The 19,459-nt window shown below is 35.7% G+C and overlaps 1 protein-coding gene and 1 long non-coding RNA gene across 3 annotated transcripts in view; one reads left to right on the top strand and one right to left on the bottom strand.

Annotated features, from left to right (window-relative positions):
• mapk8ip1a (mitogen-activated protein kinase 8 interacting protein 1a) overlaps nucleotides 1-18,952 on the top strand; it is a 37,433-nt gene extending 18,481 nt beyond the window's left edge. The window contains 9 exon segments of one of the 2 annotated variants that reach the window (NM_001351666.1): nucleotides 2,376-2,457; nucleotides 6,341-7,345; nucleotides 7,905-7,977; nucleotides 8,137-8,306; nucleotides 9,676-9,779; nucleotides 9,903-10,019; nucleotides 12,764-12,834; nucleotides 14,599-14,697; nucleotides 16,278-18,952. In NM_001351666.1, the coding sequence (NP_001338595.1) occupies nucleotides 2,376-2,457; nucleotides 6,341-7,345; nucleotides 7,905-7,977; nucleotides 8,137-8,306; nucleotides 9,676-9,779; nucleotides 9,903-10,019; nucleotides 12,764-12,834; nucleotides 14,599-14,697; nucleotides 16,278-16,350 (1,794 nt within the window). In that variant the 3' untranslated portion in view covers nucleotides 16,351-18,952. 2 annotated transcript variants of the gene reach the window in all.
• LOC141380928 (uncharacterized) lies at nucleotides 9,321-12,769 on the bottom strand. The gene is made up of 3 exons (XR_012400318.1): nucleotides 12,682-12,769; nucleotides 12,118-12,190; nucleotides 9,321-11,807 (listed from the first exon to the last, which is right to left on the bottom strand). It is a non-coding gene; the product is annotated as an uncharacterized lncRNA (long non-coding RNA).
• Nucleotides 18,953-19,459: the final 507 nt, after the last annotated feature.

Here is a 19,459-nt window from a genome sequence, read left to right as displayed (position 1 = left end):
GCGTCAGTGTTAAAGGTGGTCAGTGGATGAGTCAGCAACAGAAGGAGTCTGTCAGATCGCTCTTCCTGTAATGCTTTCACTCTATGGATTGCAGTCAATACAATTGTTGTTTCTAGTTTCACTATGTGATAGGAAAGCCCTGAAAGTTTGGTGGTCAAAATTGGTTAATGCTGACCTAAACTGCCTCACTTAGACAAGATGGAGGGATGGTGTGCATGCATGTCTGTAAATTTCAGTTAAATTTTGTGTGAATGAACAATGTTTTGTTTATTTTAAGCCTGTTATAAATGTCACTTGCTTTAATTAATTAATTAATTTTTATGACATTTTAGTTGTTTTAAATTACGTGTTTTGTTTTAAATAACTTTGCTTTGTGTTTTTTTATGCTTTTAAAAAATAAATGTGGCGTTATTTAAAATAATGCTGCTTGGTTTGATATGCAGTTATCAATACAGTGATATTCTTTAGTATTATTGACTTTATGTTAAGACAGTAATACTTCAAGTGATACTTTCTATATTAAAGACATTTGTTATTTTATAATAAAAATACTCCTAGAATAAATAGAATTTTTCATATAGATTATTTTTAAGACATTTTTAATATAGTCTCATTGTTTAAAATAGGTGCCACTTGGTTTGTTTTATCCAAAAGATTGTCATTCATAAATTATTTTAACTTACATTTGTATTAAAACTTATTATTTTGTTTATTCAATTTTAATTATCTCCTTTTGTAAAGTAAATGTCATATATTGAATCTGATTTGATTTGATTTTTATTTGATTTGATTTATTTATTTCAAACAAAAAAAATCATACACAAAACAATTTTTTAACAAATTGATATGCTTTGATATCTTAAATAATTTCTGATTCGAGTGTATTTTTCTATTTAGCTTTTTATTTGTTATTTTATAAATTGTAAAAAAAAGGCTTTTAAAATGAATATATATATATATATATATATATATATATATATATATATATATATATATATATATATATATATATATATATATAAAGCAATGTTTTGATAATTTGTCATCTCATTCAATGGTATTCTTATATTTTATTGAAATTAGTTTAATATACCATATTTATATGTTTTTATAATGTTATATTTAATATTTAGTTGACCTATTTTTCAAAAATATAACTTTTTTCCCTGATTTTGATATTGATACCTTTTTATTTTAAATTCCTTACATTGTTAATTTATCCTTTCAATTAATATGTTATTTTAATGTCCTATAGTATACAGTCAGGATATACTATGGTACCTTTTCATAATGGTGTCCGAAAATATTTCAAAATTATTATCATATTTCTGTTATTAACACTCTCAGGATTTTGCATGCAATTAATATGTATATGGCAATGTTGATGTATTTGGTCTTGGCGGTATAGATCCGGTACGCTGCTAGGCATGGGCCGGTATAAGATTCTGACGGTATGATAACCGTGGATAAAAATATCACGGTTTTACGGTATCATAGGTTTTGTGGTTACTGCTCTAAAATATATTCTTTTTAAATGTCTGGGTAAAAAACTAGAAGTTTTTTTCCTCCTTTGAACACAATATATTCTATTTTGAAAAACATTTTAAATATTTTGGAGCAGTAAACATGTCAGGCTAAATAATGAAAATGAATCATTGACTTCTGCTGTCTTCATTAGTTTCTAAAACAGCGTTTTTTTTTTTGTTGTTTTTTTTACAATTCAAATAATGGCATCTTTGGATGTATTTTCTGCTGGAGATGCTGTTGTTTAAAAAAATGTAAATAAAAAATCCTACGCATACTTTAGAAATGGTATTACAGAAAATTTTGGAGGTATTAAAACCAAAGCCGCGGTTTTAATAACGCGGTTATAATAAAATATTCCAAACCACGGTATACCTTGAAAACAGTTATCGTCCCATGCCTATATGCTGCTGCTGCAATTATTATGGGAGAGCCAGTGCAGAGACCTGCTACTGCCAGTATATACAGAAACATGCCATCTAAGAATATAACACGCTGTTGCTGCAAACTATTTGTAACCCCCATAGCAGATTTGAACACAGGTGGAGCTGGGGTGGAGGAGGGTCTTTAAAAACACGCTGCAGCTTAACAGCGTAGAATTATGCTGAGCATTTAGACCAAGGAGCAAGCTCATTGGCTGTCGAAACGACAGCTACCAATGTCCTGCAACATGTAGTTAATGATGCAGATTAGGTGACCTATCAGCCTGCGTGCACATAGACTTTCATGGCAGAAATTTCACTTACATCAAGCTGCTTTTTTAAAATTAGCTTTAATCTCACATATATTGATATGACTGTCAACACTTTGTTTATCAACAAATCCCTGATTCGTTGTCTCTACATTCGCAGGACACAATAAATAACAATTCCTTTGGTGAGAAGGAAAGGAGGAAAGAAAAGAAAACTCATTCTTCATCACCACACATTAAGGGTGAGTAATGGCCGTTCAAATGAACACAACTGATAAATCGCTGAGACTTGAATTTTTCAAACAAGTCATTTTTCAAGCTCTCTTCCATACATTAGAGCAATTACCCTGAGATTAATGAAAGAATCGCAAGTTGTTCACCTCACATGCTCTATTATTGTGTGTTTGTAGTAGTCGCTTCCACAGGATTAAAATGTGTTTACGTGCCGTGATTAACTTAATGGGATTTTTGTCAATCTAATTTACCCAGTGAGTTCATCAGATGTCACTTGTGTTTGATTCTTCTCACTAGAAGTAAAGTGGAATAGACTTTAAAGTTAATGTATATACTTTTTTACTATGTGATGAAGTGCAATCTTGTGTCCCAGCTTAATCCATTAGGTAGTGTAATCATTATGGCTGTGTTGCAGTTGGCATGCTTTATTTATATAGTAAATTTATATGCTTTGCTGACGAGGGGAAATTTTCATTTTGCATATGTAAGCATTAACTAAAAGCGCTGAAAGCATGAAATGAAAATTCAATCTGTCTGTCTGTTTTGTAAATAAGGAGTTTTGTTATTTTTAGATGCTGTTTATTAATTTACACATTTATTTTATTTTTATTTATCCATTTATTTTAATCTTTTTAATCATTCATTCATTTTTCTTCGGCTTAGTCCCTGATTATTAGGGGTTGCCACAGTGGAATGAATCATCAACTATTCCGGCATGTCTTTTACTCAGCAGATGCCCTTCCAGCCACAACCCTTTACTGGGAAACACTCATTCACACAAGCACTCATAGATTTATTCATTTATTAATTTTCCTTCAGCTTTGTCTCTATTTCAGAGGTCGCCACAGCGGAATGAACCGCCAACTATTCCGGCATCTTTTTTACGCATGCACTGACGGCCAATTTAGTTTATTCAACGCCAACTGGCAGGAGCCGATTTAACCAATAGGCCAAGTAAACAGCCGCTTAGGGCCCCCAATAAATACTTAGAAATATAAATGAAATCTATAACATTGTCTTTTTCTACCATTTACTATCAACTTTTGGGCCCCATGTCTGAAATCACTTAGGGCCCCCAAATCATTAGTTGGCCCCTGCCACCTAGTCTAGTTAGGAGAGTCCAGTTTGAAGCGATCATCACTTATATATTTTGGATAATTACATTTCAATATTATTTCTTTTTGTACTAATTTGTATGGTGTTTTAATATTTTTCATTTTATTAGTTTGTCATTTTATTATTTTTCCCCTCCATATAGGAAATTCTATTATGCGTGTCAGGCCAGTAGGTTATGATTTCACTTTGTAAAGAAACGCTTTAGGTTCGGATTTATTTTGCTTAATAATATCCAGCTGCAGAACCACAGACCTACCACTATTCAGGCCACACTGGATTCAGGCCACTAGATCTTGGACTTGGACTTTGTTTAGTGTTACAGCTGCGTATTTGTGCACATACATATTACTTTTTTTAAAGCAGTTCAACAATAAACACTCTTGATTCGTAACTGTGAGGGGTAGGTTTATGTTTGGGGCGGGTGTATACCAGGGGTCACCAACATGGTAGCCCGCGAGGATCACATGTGTTGCCCACAGGCCTATTTTAAAAATAGCTCTCCATAGCACCACTTACCAGTAAGCTTCATCTAATATAGAAGTAATCATTTAAAAATGTAAATATTTGCAGAGATATATAAAAATAAAGTGTTGCACATTGATACATTAAATACAGGGTATTTCCTACCCTGTTAAATCATTGCTGATAACTTTTGTGAGAATCATTAACATGATCAGTGTCTTCACATGGATGAATATCTTTAATTATTACCAAAAACATAAAGTATAATTAAAAGTAAATTGAGCAAATTTGTTATTTGAGAAGTGTTTATCAAACTGGTAGCCCTCCACATTGGTGTTGGTGACCCCTGGTGTATACCTTATTCAAACATGACAGCTTAATGTGAGGGCTAGGTTTAGGGTTGGGGTGGGATAAACAAAAATGTTATGGTTCATTATATTCATCAAAATGAATATCAATAAAAAATCTAATTATTTGTAGTATTTTGTGTATTGTTAGTAAATACTGTATATAAAATTAATGTGGACATTCTTGAGATCCGTCATTAACCATATATTGTTCATCCCTGTTTGGGTCAAACGTGTGGGTTCGCAGACCTACAGCTGACCTACAGACCTACAGCTGGTATGCAAAAAGTGGGTGGGATTATTACTATACAGTAGTTGCGCTGCCTCTACTACCATGACATCGTTTTCATTTTGGGGCATTCCATCTAGCTCTAGCCTTATCCATTTCTTAGATACTAACACTAGGAATGTCTGGACATATTCTACTGGCCACGATGCTGCCATTTCAGGTGTATTTTTTTTGCGGTGATATAAAAACAATTGTGCGGACCAACAATATAGCAGTGGCTGCTGCTGACTAATAAAATACATAAAAGAGTTTGGTGTTTAGTATTGCAAATCCAATGACGCTGATATTTAGGATTCTCTCTGACAAATCAATGATCAGCAGTATGCATATATCACAGTTTGGTAAAGGTAAGTCTAGCTTGGAACCTCACCTGAAGTGGTACTAAAAAGTACTAGGAACGGAATGCATTTAAAAAAGCCCCCAAAAAGTGAGCCATACCAAATAAAGTTTCACCTGATGCAAGATCAGACTGCATGGTTTTTAAAGTAACTGCATCACAGATGTTTTCACACTGCATGACTATTCTAGTTAGTGTTCCGTCGGTGACGGGGGGATCACACTGCATGACTTTCAAGTAGGAAGAATCGCCAACAACTTTGTTTCAGTCCTCAAACTATGTCTCACAACTGAACACTTGCGAGAAGTGACATGGAAACAACATGAGTTTGTGTAGTATATATTTTCCTATCAACTACATAATGAGAAAGAGGCATTTAGTGGGGTAGAAAATGTACTTATTTTGCTCTCCTGACTTTGAAGGGAATTAGCGATTTCTCCTTAACTTTTTTCTTTTTTGACTCGGTTGTGATATTGATCAGATGACACGTCAAACAGACAAGGGTGCTCCTGCCAAATTTCCAATAGTCTTTCGTCCATTTCTTAGGTCCAAATAGACCAAAAAGAAGCACTTAACTTTTTCCCCAACCTCCTGCTGACCTGCAGATAGCCATACTAGTGGATGCTGCTCTCTCATTGGCTGTAGGCATGATTTTGAATCGCAGAGAGCTCCAAATATTTATCATGCTAAATATCTGATGGGTGTTGTCGACTCATCTGCGATTCTCTCAGATTGTCTCATTAGTAGTTCACACTGTGTGATTGTTAGTCACGTGAACAAGCACTAATTTGCCTGTGATTTCGGGCATTTGTCGGCGATTTCTCAAAACCTGTCTGCGAAAATCATGCAGTCTGAACTCGGCATTACCATGCAGTGAAAAAGCATCTTATGTGTTGTTTTAACAAGTACTCAAACTAGTAAATACGTGTAGGCTGATCATGTATATGTATGACAAAATAAAATCCTTGTAGATTACTTTCTGTTGAAAAGAGTTTGTCCTTTCAGACCTCCAATAGTCAGTGGTTGTGTAACAAAATTTAGAACTGGTTGGACTTGGCTTGTGTGGATCATTTTGTCTGCTTAAACTGGACCCCTTTCATACAGTCGATAATAAGCTAAGTATAGGTAAGTCCTATATTTAGGACTACTTATGTGTTCTCTATACTGGTTTAAAAACATAAGGATTCATTACATTGTTCAAACTAAACCCAGTGTTTTGTTTTTTTAATGGGGCATTAACTTAGATTCTTACATAATCTTTTTAAGATGTTTTTCTCCATTAGTCTTATTGCCTAATGTATAATCTTTTGTGTGTGTGTGTGTATGTGTGTGTGGAACAGGAGATTCGGCGGCCAAACCTGAGCAGGGGAGCCTGACCGATGGGGACAAAGTTCAGGCCAGGGCTGACACTAAACCACGAGGCCCTGCCTCCACCAAGAACAAAGCCTCAGCCTTTCAGAATAAGCAGCAGGACAAGTTATCAGAGTCCTTGAACAATCCCACCGTGGTTGCGCCCCTTACACAGACAGCCATGAGGGACAAATCTACAGAAGTACCCCTGATAGAGGGTGTCCTTGACATTTCGACCATTTGCAAGGAGAAAGCCCGGTATCACACTGTAAATGGCTATCGGGAACAAGTGCAGTATCCTGCAGAGAATGAAGGTATGTGTGACCAGTTGGTCGACAGAAACAAGGACTATCACATTTCGGAGGGAAATGCCACAGAGGAGATCCACCTCACGCCGGTCAACGGTGAACAGGAGCGACCGTTTCTGTCCCAGAGCAGCGACAGCAACCGCATGTCTATTAGTTCAGACACTGAGCTTCCTCCCCTTCACTATTACCCATCGGCAGGATGTCCAAACCCCTCCATTAGTGAGGAGGATGAGGTGTATCCTCCTACACCTCCATGCCGGACTGTCAGCCTCAGCGAACAACCAGGAGACTCTAGTCAATGGGCTGAAACCCGCAAACCCAAAATGGCGAAGGACGAAACGGGGAACGTAAAGGCAGTGGCGGTTAGCACGGATGCTTCAGGACTGACCTATGACTCTGTGAAGTACACCCTGGTGGTGGATGAACATGCTAAGCTTGAGCTAGTGAGCATTAAGGACTGCTACAAAGGTTATGAAAGTGACAGCGATAACACCGTCTACGAGTCTGCCATCGATGAGGACGACGAGGACCAGGAGGCTGATGAAGAAGATGAAGAGTCAGGGGCAAGGAGCATGAGGAGAGACACCTCCTGTTTGTCTGCGGACTCGACCACAGACACCACCTCAGATGTGCCCCGATCCCGCAAGTTCATGAACATTTTTGGGAATGGGCGGTCACGATTCTCTGGTGAGTTTAGCCTTCTGCCTTGAAGACTTCTGTAGGGAACTTCTGTGAAATCCTGTTGTTGTCTACAGTTTATTTTTGAGTTCTGAATTGACTCAAAAGATTTAAATTAACAAACGACAAGAATCTAAAATCAATTTTAAGATGTGTAGAAGAATCTCGAGTGAGGTTCAGGGGTTAGTTAGTGCATTTACAGTGTGATAACCTGCCTGTAGTGAAGTTCATCATGCCAAATTCAAATAAATGGCTCATGTTTCTTTATATAATGAGCTCTTTGTGTGAAACTTGACATCCAGTAACCTTCTATGTTCAGTGGTTTCCCCATACAAATGCAAAAGGAATGTTATAAGAAAAGCTTAGAAAGAATGGAAAAGGTCCAAGGACTTTTTGCACCCCTTCCATAATTCTCTCCATGTATTTCCCAAGATTAAGAACTGTAGAGATTTTGCTCATTAATGATTGTGTTAATAGCACACCAGGCAGGATTACAAATTCTTGTAACAAAATATCTCTTTCCTTTATTGTCCTAGTTGTGCCAATGAATGTTTGTTCTTCCTCTCAGGTGCTGAGTTTGGATTCTTCTCCTGCGTTATTAATGGAGAGGAAAGAGAACAGAGCCACAGAGCGGTGTTCAGGTAAGCGTTCAAACAAATCCTTAGTGCTTTGTTTTGAAAAAATAGAAATAAAGTAGCCATGTTACATAAAAGGGATATTGAAATATCATGACCAAGAAAGTTTCGGGATTAACTTAATATTTTCAATAATACGATTATCAATCGTTTGCTTGATTGCAGATTTGTTCCTCGTCATGATGATGAGTTGGAGTTAGAAGCGGACGACCCATTACTAGTGGAGTTGCAGGCTGAGGATCTGTGGTGCGAGGCCTATAACATGCGCACCGGAACCAGAGGCATCTTCCCTGCTTTCTATGCCGTCAAGGTGGCAAAGGATGAACTTGTTAAAGGTAAATCTTGCTTTTACTGTAGCATTTACAGGGTGTCTAAAAGTCTTAAAATGTCTTAAATTTCAATAGTCTTAAAGATGCAGTATGCACGTTTGACACCCAGTGGTTGATCTGGGTATTGCACTCGGGAAAGCACACACAAGCGCAGGTTACCAGATTCACGACACCAACAGGAGTGTGCCTGAATATAGAGCCCAATGGCTCATTTAAGGCTGATTTAACCCATGTTCTAAAAAAAACACGTGATAGAAAGAATATTGCATATTAAAAAAAGATTTTGTTCTAGCCAACACCCGAAATCTATATTTTAGATATGGCTTTATTTTCTTGCAGCTGAACAACTGAAAACTGACAATAATCACCTCAGGTACACATCATGTGCTTTATTTGGTGTTAAATGCTAACAATATGAGTTTAAGTGGCATTATATGTGACATTTATTGCCATACTACTGAAAGCAGCAGCAGATCTCAGATCCTGAAAACAAAATAAACAGTTTTAAATTGAACTTTTGAAGTGTGACTTAGTGAAAGCCAACTTGTATTAGTGATTCAGCATGTACATTAGTAGTGTTAAAGAGGTTTAATATGTATTAATTAGATTATAAACCTTACAATTTTATTGGAGTGCAGTGAGTGCACTATTCTTTGCTTCTGAATGGCTGTATTTAAATTTCAGTTGTGTTTTATCCGGTGCAAACAGCCACATTGCTAAATCATTGCAAATCTCAACACGTAGCTTGTTGTTAAGGCACGGGTTACAATGTAACCTGCTCACCTAATGTTTATGTTTGTTATATTTATATTATATGCTAGTTAATAGGCATGTATGTTCCTTAAATATTTGCAAACATATTATGGTATTTTTATGCTTAAGAAGCATCAAAAATTTGCTTACAGCACCTTTAAATTTACTGAATATTAAGTAGTAGGTCTTTAATCATTGTAAACAGGCCTTGATTTTCCTATGTCCAAGTAAAGCTACCCTATCGGGCTGACAAACAATCACCAATAATCCATCTTAAAACGTTTTATGTATATATTTAAATTTATTATTACAAAGAGATACAATTCACAACTGCTGTTAGACATCATACAGCAAATTAAACTTCCTAATCTGAGAAGAAAACAAAAGCAACACATCCCTTTACATGATCTTCCATTAATACAAAAACTATTTACAGAAGTAAGCAGGCCATTCGAAAAAATCCTAGGTGTTTAACCCTGTATAAGTCTAAAATATAATTCGTAACGGTCTTAAAAAGTCTTACATTTGACTTGAAGAAACCTGCAGAAACCCTGACTTACAAGAATTTGAGATTTTGTGCATTTAGTAATGATTACTTCTTTTGTCTGCTGTGATTCATTAGAGGTCAAAGGTGACTGGATGGACAAATTCTGGGTGAAATTTCTTGGTTCTGTTCAAGTGCCGTATCACAAAGGGAACGATGTGCTTTGTGCCGCAATGCACAAGGTACTAATCCAATTCTGTGTTATGACTCTGGCTTGGATGTTCATATATTTACATAATGATTGCAGTGGTGCATGTTGTTCATATGTAATCTGATGTTCGCTTGCGATCTGATTATGTCAACAGATAGCATCAAACAGACGAACAACAATGCAGTTTAGCCCTCCTTCGCCTTGCATAGTGGAAATCAACACAAGAGGATTGAAAATCGTTGTTCAGGACGACTGCCGCACTTCTGGAAGGGTTTGTAGATGACTCAAATTCTTTCTGATGTAATAAATATTCAATATATATATGGGTTGCAACAATAACAGCCTGAGGTGTCAAGACATTTGTGCTGCCTGTTACTTTACAAACCACAGGATAGGGCAAATTATTCAGCAGGATAGAGCTCCTTCTCATACTTCTCATACCCATAAAGCAAAAAAGGTCAAGGTGCTCCAGATTGGCCAGGCAAGTCACCAGAGATGAACGTTATTGAGCATGTTTGGGGTAAGATAAAGGAGGAGGCATTAGAAATTAATCTTGAACTCTGGGAGTCCTGCAAGAACACTTTCTTTGCCATTCTAGATGACTTTATTAATAAGTTATTTGAGTGATTGCAGAGATGTATGGATGCAGTCCTTCAAGCTCATGGGAGTCAGACACAATATTAATTCTTTTTCCACTGCAGCATGACATTATATTCTATATTGTACATTATTTCTGTTAAGTGACAAGACTTTTGTCTAAGCAAAGTCAGACTTTACTGTTCTATTTAAATAATTAAAAATCGAGGCATGATCATATTTTATTTTGGTAAAATAAGCGTAATCTAGAGACATTGTCTTTCATATAAGCCACTTCTGAGACCAAATGATCAACTAGAAGTCAAGTTATTATGTCTTGTTCTTAAATTTGGATAGGCACAATACTTTTGTCAGGTAGTGAATGTGTGATTCTTCAAATATGCGTTTCTAGAAATTTAATTAAGTTTAAATTTAATTCAATTAAGATGGGATATTTTAAACTGAACATTGCTTCCCACATGTTTGAAATATACTTGCAGTGGTAGCCGGATTGAAATACACTTTTTACCCACGTCACATAAATTAGTATATACTATATGCGACAAACAAAACATAACTACATTTAACAATATTTTATTTATTAAGGAACTGTTATACACTGTTTCTTTTAATAGGTTAAAGTTTTTAAGGAAATCCACAATTTCATGCAACTTTTATGCTAGTCGGGAGCATTTTGTTCAGTATTGCCAAAGCATATTAGATCTATAAAATATTCACTATATTAACATCATCAAATTAATAAAATATACAGCAAATAAGAAATAAATTACAGAAAAAAAGAAATAAAAACAGACAATATCTCTAAAAATGATAACAATTACAAGAATAAACGTGTAGATTATTTCAAGTTGATTAGCCATTTTTAATAGTGTACAAATGTTTTGCAGCCAATTTACATCTAATTTCGTCCTCTCCGACTGAGACATTAAGATTAAAGAATTAATTATTTAATGTCTCTCTCACGGTTGTGCACAAACAATTGATGACAGCTTTAGAAAGCGGAACCAAAAGAAATCCCGGAAATTTTAGGAGATTTTCAAAAATGTGTGTCAATAAATATACTTTGGGAGCTGTTAATATACCTGGGTGGCCTGCCTAAGTAAAGTTTATGTGTGGGAAGCACTGCATTCTAAACCCTTTCAGAAATAATACAAATATTTATGTTAAATCTGTTGTTTTCTACCAAATTCAATAGTAAGCATCATTATCGATAAACATGTTATGAAAAGGGGCGAGGCAGTGGCGCAGTAGGTAGTGCTGTCGCCTCACAGCAAGAAGGTCGCTGGGTCGCTGGTTCGAACCTCGGCTCAGTTGGCGTTTCTGTGTGGAGTTTGCATGTTCTCCCTGCCTTCGCGTGGGTTCCCAGAGATGGGTTGCAGCTGGAAGGGCATCCGCTGTGTAAAAACTTGCTGGATAAGTTGGCGGTTCATTCCGCTGTGGCGACCCCAGATTAATAAAGGGACTGAGCCAAAAAGAAAATTAATCAATGAATGTTATGAAAAGTTACTCATCCTGCAAAAATAATATATAGTCCTTCAGGTTTTGAAGAACTGCATTAAAAGCAGGAAATGTTAGTTTTATTACCATAAAAGCCATGAAACTCAAATGTTAACTAAAAACTCGCACACATTTGCATAAACTATACATGTGTACTACTATAATTAACGTAATTTCAGCTAGTTGTTAAGACAATATTTTTCATTGTCATTTTGTTAATTTGAAAATAAAATGAAATCTAAAACTAAATCTGGATAGATATTTCGGGATCTCACCGGGGGAGCTGGAGGAAGTATCTGGGGAGAGGGAAGTCTGGGGATCTCTCCTAAAACTGCTGCCCCTTGCGACCTGGAAAAGCAGATGAAAATTAGATGAAAAAGTCAGAATTATTAGCCCTCCTATGATATAAAATGAAACATATTAAAATAGCACAAATTTACTAAAAATTCAGCTTAATTAAAAAACAAAACATGTAAAAAGGTCAAATAAAACTGCTTTTTTTTTAGTTATTGTTGAATGTTTTCTAATAATCATAATAAACCTGGGCTGTTGTTTGTAAACTGATGATTTGCAAACATAAAATGACATTTGACCTTAAAACCAAGTAAATCCTTTATCCTTAAATGAGTTTTAGCACAGTTCGATGTTGCCACCAAAAGGCTGTTCTTCTGAACTGCTCTTTGTGACGCAGTATTTATGGCTCCACAGTTACGCAACAAAGACTCTTAAGACTGAATGTTAATCTGTAGTCATAATACGATGGGGTCTCACCCTCTAAGCCCCTCTGAGTGAATTTGCGAACGTGTTCAGTGATGTAAATTACAGTGTTAAGAACATACTGGACGACCTCACACCATGCTGACATCATGAGCCGGAAGCTTGCACTAATGTCCCTCAATCCCTTCTTTCCGTGTTTTACAGGGTGAGAAGTGCTTTCACTTTTTCCAGCTGAAAAACATCTCCTTCTGCGGCTGCCATCCCAAGAACAACAAGTGAGTCTGGGCGGAAGTTTATTCGTTTACAAATGTGACTGTTTCTGTTCAAAATCAAAAATAAGGGTAAGTTAGAAGTCAAACAAATACTGATATTCAATTAAAAAAAGACATTTCTTTTAAAAGTTTTATTTATTTTTTCATCATTTATTAATTCATTATGAAATTAATTTCAGTCTGTTTTATTTTATATACAGTAAAGTCAGAATTATTAGCCCTCCTATGATTTTTTTTTTTAGATATTAAAATATTTCCCAAATGTTACTTAACAGAGCAAGGAATTTTTCACAGTATTTCCTATAATATTTTATCTTTGGAGAAAGTCTTATTTGTTTTCTTTCGGCTTGAACAAATGCAGTTTTGAGGGTTTTTTTTAACCATTTTATTTTTAATATTTTTTTTACTGTTTAATTTTTTCACTGTTCATTACTTTTTTTTATTAGGTTCATCTTAGGTCAGACATTAAAATATACATAATATTGATACACATAGATATATGCACTGATACAATTCACCAAACAAGAAATTTTCAGGAAAACTTTATTATACACTAAATAAGTATATAAATAAAGATAAAATACCACATTTGTACACAAATATATACAAACATAAGATAACAACAATAAAAAAATAAACAAATAAAAATAAATAAAAATAAATTATACAAAGAAAAGAAAGGTAAAAAGGCAATTAAGATATAGGTGTCTCCTTAAAAAGATTTATAAAAGGGCTCCAGACTTTCTGGAACTGTTCTGGCGTTTGTTTTATTGCAAACCGAATCTTTTCCATCCGAAGAGCATGCAGAAAATCAAAAACCCATTGCCGATAAGAAGGGGGAGCTGCTGACTTCCAATTCATAACAATAATTCGTCTAGCCAGTAAGGTTGCAAAGGCTACGCAATCGGCCTGTAATGAATTTAATTCAGCATATTCTGGCAGGATTCCAACAGAGCTGTTAAGGGGTTTGGGTCTATTGACAATGAAAAAGCAGCAGAAAAACACCTGAAGATTTTCCCCCAAGAATCAGACAGTTTCAAACACGACCAGAAAGTATGTAACAGTGTGGCTGGTTCGGTTGTACAGCGAAGGCAATATGGGTCAAGATCAGGGAAAATTTTATTCAGTTCAGTTCTAGACCAGTGTATTCTGTGCACGACCTTAAATGGAATGAGAGTATGCCTAGCGTTTATTGATGATGAATGTACTCTTGCAAGAATAAGATCCCAAATATTTTATTCGATTGTTACATTCAGTTCTTGCTTCAGCTTGATTATCTACAGAAAAATTATACAAAAATTTGCCTAATCACCCTAAATTGCCTAAAAAACTTAGTTAAGCCTTTAAATGTCCTTTTAAACAGAATACTAGTGTTTGGAAAAATATCTAGTAAAATATTATGGTGGTAAGCTGAATTTTCAGCATCATTACTCCATACTTTAGTGTCACACGATCCTTCAGAAATCATTTGAATATGGTGATTTGATGTTCAATAAACATGAACAAACACTTTAATTAATATGAAACTGTTGGAAACAGTTGAAAATGTAATACTTTTGTGGAAAAAAACATGTGTCAAGATAAACAGAAAGCACTTGCTTGAGACCAATGCTAAATGCATCTTTTCCAAACAAACAAAATCTGATTCATCTTTAAATAAAACAAATATTGTCTCCCCACATTGCCCCCTACAGGAGGATAGAAAATATACATCAACAACAATAACAAAGTCACATTTGACAGAAATGCTTCATGTGCTTCTTTCAGGTATTTTGGGCTAATAACGAAACATCCAGCAAACCAGCGATTCGCCTGTCACGTGTTCTTCTCAGATGATACAACCACAAAACTGGCCGAATCTGTAGGGTGAGTTCTCAAGTCACTTAATAATCACATTAGCTCCTCATTCATTACTCTAAAAACAATTATTTTCTTGAGAACCAAGAGGTAGATGACCTTTATTGTTTGGCAGATCATTAAAGAAGATTTTTAGCTGAAACTGTGTGCCTTTAGTGATTTGAAAAAAGCTTCCTTTTTGAAATAACAAAGATAACACCAATAGCACCTGATGATATTTTGAGGTCTTATGCCAGGTTCACACTGAATACAAATTTAAAGTACACATGAGATCAAAACTAACTTAGCTTAAATTGTTAGTTCAATGGTGAAAAATTGCCCCTGTAGTCGTTAATTGAAATCTGAAAATGTGTTTCCTGTTTGTCTTCTGTTAAATTGTCAGATTACGTCTGTCTGAGGTATTAGGCATGGTTAACACACTTAAACACGCCTCTCCAACTGTCAGTTTTGACAGCGCTATCCGCTTGTTAAGTGATGACGTGTTTGTGACGTATGTATACTGTTTCCGGGTCCAAACCGCCATTAATTTGAGTGGAGAAATCATTCGTTTATGATCGCGTTTTATTCCTATCACACATTAAAGTTAATTTTACATAAAGTCATAGTGTACACAACAATCTCTGGGCTTGCTGCATAACAAATACCAAAGTTTTAACAATTTATAAAACAATGAATCACTTTCTGGCCATTGGATATGAGGGATGGACATATATACTGCGATCGTGACTTTCGAAAGTATTAAATCGCTTTGTAAACGTTTATTATAACCATTTCATGAATCTCCCCATTCAGTTGAATAGAGCACTTGGACCCGGAAGCCGCTCCGCGTGACGTCACACTTAACAAACGGATGACAACAAACAGAAATGGCGGGGAGGAGGTGTCTGTTAGGTTGCAGTAACTTTCCCCGAACCCTTTTCGTGATCTTTCTGAATGAAATGCCTGCTTTACTACGTCCAATCAGCAAATCGCTACAACAAGCCACGTCCACTGTTTTCTCATTTAATATTGCTGCATCACAAATTGAAAAAATAAAATAAAATGGTCGCAGCTTCCGATTTATGCGGCCTTTAAGTATTTGTATGTGCAGATTATATACAAAGGCAATGCAAATGTGTATATTTAAATAAATTTCTGACGAGCACTGGGAATAACACAGAATGTGCATTATGTTTGTAGTGAATCTTTAAGGTTCTCCATTCTCTTAATAATCCCACTAAGTCATAATTCATCTCTCTACACAGGTTTAAAAAAAATTCAGCTTGAGCAGAAAATTCTTGCAAGGCGTTGCATTATTAAGCAACACGATCTGTGCAAGAACCTGAAACTCTTGCAACTATCAACAAATAGGACTTAGGTTCTGAGGCATTTCTCTGAATGCATAAATAACAACAAATCTCATTCAGCTCAAATTTGATCCCAGTCCATGAAATATAAATGTCTTTATACTAAAGTCTCTTTAAGGCAGCCGTCTTTTAAACATCTCTCGGGGCATTCTGTTACATGTTTCCCCATCATAACCTCACAAGTGACATGTCTCGTGTATTCTTTAGTCTTTGTTAATACATAACTTCTGCTTGTATTCACAGGAAAGCTTTTCAGCAATTCTACAAAGAACATATGGAATATTCCTGTCCGACAGAAGACATCTTCCTCGAATGACCTTCAGTCTACTTGTATTTTTGCATTATCACACACTATATGAGGTGTCGCATGATGGTGGTTTTGAGCCTCTTCGTAATGTGTCATGTTGATGATATAATGTTGATGTCTATTTTAGACAAATGTTCAAATCGGCTACAGCGCAACTACTTTCACCTCGTACAAACTGAGTATTACTGACTGGTGTAAAGCCTTACGAAGTTTAATAACTGAAAAAAAATGTTCGATGTGACTTGTAAAAATCATTTCTGTGCCGAATTTGGTTGGGAATTCATTTGAAGCACAATGTTTAACGCATTAACGATGGAAGAAAGAACGTAGGCGGGGTCTAAAATTAATGTTTATCAGAAACCAAAGCTATCCTGGTGAACGCCATTCTTCACTCAGAACTGGCGCAAACCGTATAATTTAATTAAGGCTAATCTGTTCATCCCAGGTTAAGGGAAGACAAACTTTTCGCAAATCATAATTAGCATCACTTTGAACACAGGGTTATGAAACTCTGATCTAGTCACATTTACCAATTTGCAGCAAATTTTTGAGGATAAAATCCAGTAATTTCAACACAAATACACACTATTGCAGGAAAAGGTTGTATTCATCAAATTTGCCACATTGACCAACAGTTAACTACTTGGCTCGAATGTGACTTCTATGTGAGCTCTGCTTTATGCATCACTGCACTATTGATAGTCGATAATATAGTGTTTCCCGCCAAATTTCATTAACATCACTGCACCTTTGCAGTGTCACAGTTGCTGAAGTGCTGAATGTAAGAATGCCCCTGGTTATGCTTTTAAGGGCCCTAATTGTGTCTTGGGGTTGGAAATGATTTTATTTTTCCAAATATGAAGCATAACCCTTTTCTCTCCAAGTGAAAAAACGGTACTTACAAAAATCTAAATTGAACTTTGCCTAAACTTTTACTTCTGAGAGTATTCTGATTAGTCCAAAAGCCATCAGAAGGTAAACTATTTCAACAATTCATAAAATAGTGGATATCTTGTATGAATTTCTACAATCTTATTCAAAATATGAAGCATGAACCTTTTTTCTCCTAGTGTAAAAAATGGTACTTTCCAAAATCTAAATTGAACTTTGCTTGAACACCTGCTTCTGAGAGTCTTTACTCTGATCTGATTAATCCAAACCCATCACAAGGGAAACTATTTGACAATTTTGTAAAATAGTGGCTACTTTGGATCTCGCCAAGTGAACAAAATTATAGTTTCATTCATTTCCTTCGGCTTAGTCCCTTAGGTATAAGGGGTCGCCACAGCAGAATGAACCGCTAACTGTTCCAGCTAATTTTTTATTTAGCGGATGCTCTTTAAGCTGCAACCCAGTACTGGGAAACAATGGTACTTTCCAAAAACCTAATTGAACTTAACCTAAACTCTTACTTCTGAAAGTCTACTCTCTGCTCTGATTGGTCCAAGCCCGGTCCAAACCAATCACAAGGGAAACTATTTTACAATTTCATTAGATAGTGGCTATATTGCATGAATTTATACAATTAAAAAAACCTAATTCATACAAATTATCCAATAATTTGACGAAACTAAATTGTTAGCAACTGCACTGAGATCACATTGGATTTGTCAGATGGTCAATTGGTAATGTAAGGGTGTTCCTTCATGTTTCGATTTGATGTTTTGATGAATTCATAGTTCATCTGCTCAAACCCCAATAATGTTCTGTTTACTGTTGGAATCATGGGCAAGTCGTACAAATTATATGAATACGTTTCATGCACAAATAATTCCTTATGACTCTTATCAAGAAGTTCAGAATCAATTTTTTAGTTATTACATTGAGAAAGGGTCAGAAAAGCATGATAGGGCCATTTTAAATCAGGTTTATCTTCGGTCAGATGTGCACTACAAAGTATGGCAAATACAATGCTTACGTCTGTGAATGGTTTGTGTTTTTGATTCTTGTATGTTTACGTGTGCTTATTCCCATATGTTGCTCTGTTAAACAGAGTGTAATCTGGGCCTGCTGACATTCTGGTTCTGTATCCATGACATGTAGCTGTGCAAACCAAATAATTTTATTTTCTTTTTACATACTATATTAGAATTCTTATTTATAATTATTACGAAATGAAAAGATCTTGAAGTATATATTATTCAGGCACCTGAACGTATATAAGTAAAGGATGCAACGTTGAACAATCTGTATAAATGGTGCTGAGGAACACGGCTGTCTGGTATTGAAAGGTTTGCGCTTTATCTTTTATTATTTTCCTAATACAGGATGAAAGGTTTTAAAAGCAAGGCCTAAAATGGATCCATCTTCAACAGTCCTTTCAAAATGGCACATCCGCACAGCATGCGCTTTCCCGATATGCAATATTCACTAAATGAGCAAGGTTTAAAACTGAATAATCAACTGACCAAATGGCAGTGTGTGTCTCACTCTGTGTGTGAAGGTGTTTTGCTCAGTACGGCCATTTTGAAAGGTGGTTTTCAGTTATTAGAACCATCTGCGGACCGATCCTGCAGAATTCACAAGTTGTGCCTATTTCATTTGATATCACTGTACTTTTTTTGTTTTTGTTCAGTGGAAACCATGAAATTAAATTCTATTTGTAAATGGATGGTCTGGGTGTGTAATTGCTAATAACGTAAATATAAACAAATGAGATCAAAGTACGATTATCAGGCTGCCGTTTTGTTTTCAGCAGAAGAAATGTTTGCTTTCAATCTCCCATGTGTCTGTATAGAGCAGGGGTGCACAATCCTGTTCCTGGAGATTTACCTTCCTGCTGAGTTCATCTCTAACCCTGATCAAACACCTGAACCAATTAATTAGGACCTGAACAGCACTTGATATTACAGACAGTGTGTTTGATATGGGTTGCAATTGAAATCTGCAGGAAGGTAGATCTCCAGGAACAGGGTTGGCTTCCTCTGGCTCTTAGAGGCACAACTCCAGAGGCTCATTTGAGAAAGGAGTTAAAAACTCTATATTAATGCTGAAATGAGGGAAACTTTACCAGGGAAACGGGAGATATGTCAAACCCGAGGAAGCGGATTAAGTCAAACCTGTTTTTTCTTACTCTTGAGTTAGTTACCATGGTAAGTATTACATTTGTTGATTGAAT

Source organism: Danio rerio, chromosome 25 (genome assembly GCF_049306965.1).
Source record: "Danio rerio strain Tuebingen ecotype United States chromosome 25, GRCz12tu, whole genome shotgun sequence".
Classification (NCBI taxonomy): Eukaryota; Metazoa; Chordata; class Actinopteri; order Cypriniformes; family Danionidae; genus Danio; species Danio rerio.
This window is presented reverse-complemented; position numbering and strand designations above follow the sequence as displayed.